This window comes from Hippopotamus amphibius, chromosome 5 (genome assembly GCF_030028045.1).
Source record: "Hippopotamus amphibius kiboko isolate mHipAmp2 chromosome 5, mHipAmp2.hap2, whole genome shotgun sequence".
Taxonomy (NCBI): domain Eukaryota; kingdom Metazoa; phylum Chordata; class Mammalia; order Artiodactyla; family Hippopotamidae; genus Hippopotamus; species Hippopotamus amphibius.
In genome coordinates this window covers 81,892,206-81,898,597 of record NC_080190.1, presented here as the reverse complement: position 1 = coordinate 81,898,597, position 6,392 = coordinate 81,892,206, and the positions used below count along the sequence as shown (strand labels likewise).

General features: G+C 42.4%; 1 protein-coding gene across 1 annotated transcript in view; it reads right to left on the bottom strand.

The window, feature by feature from the left end:
- Positions 1-452: 452 nt before the first annotated feature.
- Positions 453-6,392, bottom strand: part of MAP3K21 (mitogen-activated protein kinase kinase kinase 21) — a 51,222-nt gene continuing 45,282 nt past the window's right edge. The window contains exons 9-10 of the mRNA XM_057735883.1: positions 5,038-5,823; positions 453-3,740 (exon numbers count right to left, since the gene is read on the bottom strand). Coding sequence (XP_057591866.1) covers positions 3,313-3,740; positions 5,038-5,823 — 1,214 coding nt within the window. The 3' untranslated portion in view covers positions 453-3,312. The remainder of the gene's footprint in view (positions 3,741-5,037; positions 5,824-6,392) is intronic.

Sequence of the window (6,392 nt, the reverse complement as noted above, 5' to 3'; positions counted from 1 at the left end):
GGCACCTAGGAGAGTCCCTGACACTTAGCAGATATACAACAGATGTTAAGTTTTTCTCCCTCTTATAGGACAGGATCTGCATGTATCCGCATGAAATGCTATCATCTACTTTTCTAATTCACCCAAGTTTTTATTGCTTACCAAGAATCGCCAGACGTTAGGTGGTTTCTGAAATTCTTCTGATTTAAACATGCTAATAATTAACGTCTCATTAATCACCATGCCCTAGCATCAACTGAGATTTGCTTCCTACAGTAATTCACGCTGCCAAAATGTGCCTTCTGAAAAGCTGCAGTTACAAAATTGTCACAATGAGATGCAACATTTCAATGCACATATAAACCAAACATTTTAAATAAAGTATTTCATTATACTTTACAAAAGATATTTAACCCCATGATTCATTTCATGATCCTTTCAGTTTAATGAATTTAGCAGGTTAATACCTGGCTTATTAATAACCTTTATTAACATATTTTCCTTTTCAAATACAAAATAAACCATTACAAACTACAGTCACAATCATTAGGAGTAGATCAAAGCCACTGAGCAAATAGACAAGCTATTAAAAAAAGTTTATTAAAAAAATAGACAACGTATGTAAACATCTTTTTCAGTCACAAAGCTTCATAATACAGCGTATCAGGCCCAGGCCTCAAATCTCTGCAGTGGGAGCACCTTAATTGTTGACTAATAGTAATCAGCTTCATTTATCTTTCAGTGAGCTAGTAAGTCTACATGAAAATAAATAACCAGATTCCACTAAGTGTACCTATACACATAGAAAATCGCAAATATACAACAGATCTCAGCAAAAAATAACTATCTGCAGTAACATGTGAGATTCAGTCCTTATATCAAAATTATCTTCTTAATACAGCTTCATTTCTAAATTCATCACAATGTAGAGTTGACTAAAATAAAGCTAAACAGGAACAGGAACAGAGTAGAGGGACCAGACAGACACCCATCACTCCCCCACCCTCACAAAAAGTGCCACACACACACACACACACACACACACACACACACACACACACACACACGATGTTTTGGTAGAAGCAAAACTGAAAACATAGTTTCTATATTTTGTGTTTCATGTATTACTGTAGGCATGTATTTCACTTACTTTTAGCTGGAAGCTACATGCCTCCAAGTGACTGAGGATGAAGACACCAACCAGTTTTAAATATGATATGATTTTGAGGAAACCAAATCTCTGTTACATAATTCAACCACCCAAAAGTGAAGCCAAATCACAGAATGGACCATAACACCACAAAATGTACCTGAGATTTTGCTGCAAGAATTTCCTTAAGGCAAAATGCACTTAGTTAATATCATCTTTTCATGCCCTGTTCATCATTTGCAGGAACATACTCGTGAGATGACTAAGAGGTCCCAAAATGGCCAAATAATATCATTTCCCTTTTTTTTCTACTATCAGTAGATGTTTTATCACACCTGGTTTAATTTAAATCACTGACCTTTCAGTTATTCAGAAAACTTAACCATGGTAAAATTGTTTTTTTTTAATTAATTATTTTATTCGCTGTGTTGGGTCTTTTTTCCTGTGCATGGGCTTTCTTTTAGTTGCGGTGAGTGGGGGCTACTCTTCGTTGTGGTGCACAGGCTCCTCATTGCTGTGGCTTCTCTTGTTGCAGAGCACGGGCTCTAGGCGCGTGGGCTTCAGTAGTTGCAGCACATGGGCTCAATAGTTGTGGCTCACAGGCTCTAAAGCACAGGTTCAATAGTTGTGGCGCACAGGCTTAGTTGCTTTAAGGCATGTGGAATCTTCCTGGAGCAGGGATCGAACCCGTGTCCCCTGCATTGGCAGGTGGATTCTCAACCACTGCGCCACCTAGGAAGCCCCCAAGGTAAAATTTTAAATGAAATATCAAGTAATGTTTGCCATTAAAGTTTTTCACTGGAGGGAAAACAGTTATTGCGTGTCATTTGAATAACCATATTCTAGTGAGAGAAGCATAACAGATTTAATGACAGAACCCAGGCAAGTTTACCAAGCTCTTGGATGGCCATTTCAGTAGCTTAATAACTCAGTAGTTTATTTGTATATCTGTATAATTTATAAAAGTGGCTCATAAAATAATTTAAAATCACTTAAAAACCTGATCTGCTATCCAAAGATTCACTTTATAAATCCACATCTGAAAACTTATATTTCTCCTTTCTACCATATCAGCTTATCTTACCCAACAGATACCTAACATTTATCCACAATTAAGTGAAATGTGAAATAAACATTTTAAAACATTTAAATTCTAACAGTACTGCTGTTTCTTAACCTGACAGTGTTTCTGACTGTATTTGAGAGTATTAGGGTGATGATACACTTACATACAGGAAAATAAAATTAAATAACGTGAATTTTCTTCGGCACACGACACGTGTGTTGTATAGGTTAAATTTTGAAAACTCTATGACAAAAGGAAAAGCTTTACACGTCTGAATACCCAGTCAATGGCTACTGATGAAGAAGACCCCTTCTACAGGGAGAACACACAGGTTAGTGCCTCTCAGCTGCACACAGTATGGTCTGAGTCAAGTGTCAATGACTGACTTTTTAAAAAATCTCTTTTGGAGTTCTAATGGATAAAATTTTTAGAAGTTACATTCATTAAAACTTTTACAAGTTACATTCAGTAAAATTTCCTCAAAGAGAGAAATATTGCATATTTTAGATAAGATTTGGACATACTGATGCATTATAAGCCTACTGCTGGTTTAGGTAGTTGAAATCGGACTCTGCATCTACTCTAGTCATCAAATTTTTTTTTAAATAGACACCTTTACTTACTAATATCATGTTACTCTTGGCTTTCTGTTGCACAAATAACAAAAAAAAAAAAAAAAAAAGGAAAGAAATTGAATAAAGAGAAGAGAGAAAAAGGGAAAGGAAAATAGAAAACAAAAGGAAGGAAACAGGAAGGGAGGAAACAAAAATGGTGCAATCATTACAATTTCTGTGTGTACTAACAGATAGTGATATATACGGGGACAAACAAAGCATTTAAAATTGTGCTTAAACACAGATTTACACTGTCGCACATTTCTTTTACAAGTACGTAGTATTTCAAGTTACTAGGTAAGAATCCAGTGGAATAACAATACAGTCAGCCAACAGCAATCACATATTTTTGGAGAAGTTAGACCTCCATTACTGGAGTAACATGGCCGCAGCTTTGAAAACACAGCAGCATGAAACAATTCAAAGGTAGACACATTGTTTTCATTTGTTCACCTTAAAACAAACAAACAAACAAAAAGAAATGCTTGAACAACATAAGGCACTTAAGACAGAAATTCTTTCTCCAGTTCGTACAGGGACGGCCGGCTCGTTCTGCTCCTCATCCGGCACAGAGGCACCGTGCAGTCCGTGCTCTGACCTTCCACGTCGGCATCCAGTAAGGAAGGCACGTGGGGCTTAGTTCTCTCCTGGGCGCCGAGGGGACAGTCAGGGGCTGATTCTGGACCACCCACCACAGGGCCTGCCTGTGCAGGCTGAGACTCTGTTCTCGGCGGGAAGGCCTTCGGGGCACCTAGCCGGCTTCTTAGCGGGGGAGGGCGAGGCAGAGGCACCATGTGGACAGCTCTCTGTTTTTCGGGCGGGGCCTCACTTGGCAGGTCACTACAAGGTCCAGATGGGGAGGGGGACATCCCCCAAACCCACTCAGGGTGCAGTTCCGAGGCTCCGGGGGCTGAGATGAGAGCTGCTCCAGCTGGTTGAGAAGGCAAAGACAGTGTGTGATTAGAGAGACAGTGACTTCGAAATCCATGAGTATCAAGGAAAATAACCAGATGACTTCACTTAGGTGAGCATCTTAAAGTGAGCTTCGACGAAAGAACCGGAACACAAATCTCATCTGTTACGATAGGATGTTTTTATGGAAAAGTACTACAAGGTTGGAAAGATTGCTTGAGCCTATGGAAACTGCGCCTGTAAAGAGCTAAATCATCATATGCTTTGGATAACGCGCATTGGAACTGTCTTACCAATAGGACAGATTTCACAATGGCTTAGACTGGACTAAAGGTAAGACTTAAAAATAATGGTGAATGTGACTCAATTCACTCCCAGATGATGGTTTGAAAAAATTAACGAAAATGAGACAGCAGCTATGTTTTTACATGTTACACCTTCCCTTTTTTTTGTTCTGAAGAACTGACTTATTACCACTCTAGCAAATAATTACTGGCTTCAAATTAAGAAAAAAGAATGGCTTCTTCTGTGATTACTGTGCTGGGATTTCACCATGTGCAACTGTAAATTACTAATACTCTACTGCATTATAAAAGAGCAATAAACCAATTTATCGAAAGACAATAAACAGTAATATGAAAAAAAAATCTTATCTAGGTGTAGCACTTAAAGAGATAAAGGAAAGGATAAAGCACATGAAAGCGGTTTCAGCTTTAATATACATTATAACCAACACTTGTGTAACACTTTATAATCTAAAAAGCATTTTTCACAGACATTATCTCACTTAACCCTCATGCTCTACAGCTGAGGTGGCTGTAATTCTCTTTATATACAAAAGGAATAAGAGTCGATCCCTGCACAGCATTTACTGTCCATGTGATTTTTATTCCCCCTAAACTCAATCTCAACGTAAATTGGACGGCAAAGCCAGGTGATGCGGAAGACATGGTACCACGGGGAGGTCAGACGACCAGTTTTGGCCCCAGCTCTCCCACTAATTATTGGCTCAGATTTGGGCAAATGACGGTCTTCCTACCATGAGGACCTGGGGGCAGTTATTCTCCACAGGCTCTTTCTGTTTTAATACACTATTATGTATCTAAGTTACTGAAATTTAATTATACTTTTCTAAGAATCCAAATGATAGTTAAAGCCCACTAAAAGAGTAGGGTAAAATTCAAAGATTTGTGTGAACAGTGAAAACAAGTTTGTAAAAGTAATTGCCTTGAAAAGATAAAATCAGAGAGCCACACAATTTTACATTCTCATCTCTACAGGGGTGTCTGGTACTTTCTCCCACGAATGCAGCCTACCTGGGGGCTGAGAAGCACTTCCATCAGACATGGTCCGTCGGTGACAGGCTGCTCTTTCTTTTGAAGAAGCAGCGTAAGGCACGTCCCCACGTGTCGGCTCCACAAAGGAGGGAGGCAGGTGTCCCCACACACCACGACCGGCCTCCAGTCCTGGCATGGGGGTTGGCTCCCGACCCCGCGCTCCAAAGGCAGGGCAAGGATCTAGAGTGGGCACCTGGAGGTCACAAGGGACGTGTGTGCTGCTCTCGAAGGAATCCTCGCCGTCGGGCTGCAGCAGGCACTTGGTGGAGAGAGAAGGCATGGACAAGAGGTTCGCGGCACTGCATGGAGGGGGCGGGAGTGGGCTGCCGGCCCCCTCGCCCGTGGCGGGCAGCCTCGTGGCGGGGCTGGCACTGCTGCGGGACTTAGGTGCCCGCTGGAAGAGGCCCTCGCGTTTCTTCCTTTCTTCCTTGGGCAACGGGTCTTCAGCAGCCTGTGCTTTCGTGAACTCTCTGATGTCCAGGCCCAGAGCCACCGACGCCAGCAGCACAGTGCAGCCGTACAGAGCAGACTCCGTCTTCCTCCTCTGGGGGCATCTGCTCAGGCTGTTGGGAGGGGTCCCATGAGGAGTGCCGGCCGCAGGGCTCACGGGGGTTCCCTCCTCCCAGCTTTCGGGTTCCACCGGGGTCTCTCTCTGGCCATCTTTCCAAAGAGGTAGATCAACGTAGGCTTGACTTGGCGATTTTATCTGCTTTGGTTTTCTGTGTTCCAATCCATCAGGGGCAACTCTTGGCTCTTCACAAGCACCTACGTAGAAGTATAAATACACACACGCTAGGACCACTGTATAGTAAAAACCACGCAAACTATACTGTAAAAACAAGGCTGAAATCTAATAAATACGTATTCTAAATCAAAACACATGGAGTCCTTTTCAGTTCAGCAGACAGTTTGTCCAGGAGGACCCTAAGGAAGGGGCGTCCAGGGTGCAGTGACGGAGGCTCCCTGCAGGGGAACAGGCAAGTCCTCTGCTGTTTCCTGTCCTTCAGGAAGCGTTTCTTCGTTGGCATGGAAAATAGAAACCTCTCTAGAAACAAAGTCATCAAGATACAGAAATGCACACGCACCCACAGAGGCAGGAGGACACGTCAGACAGAAGGTGTGCTGGCCTGACCTAGATAAGCGGGCCGTGCCCCATTGCCACAGGAGCCGTCCTGCACAGGTCAGTGAGTTCTTGGCGGACTCCGGACTACGGGAGCGCCCAGCAGCCTGTTTCAACAAGCCGTCACTGAAGTGTGGGAGTCCCGCATCAGAGGAAGGTTCTCCAGAGGTTAGAGCCCCAAAAGGTAACTTACTTTACTACTGGAGAGGAAGCT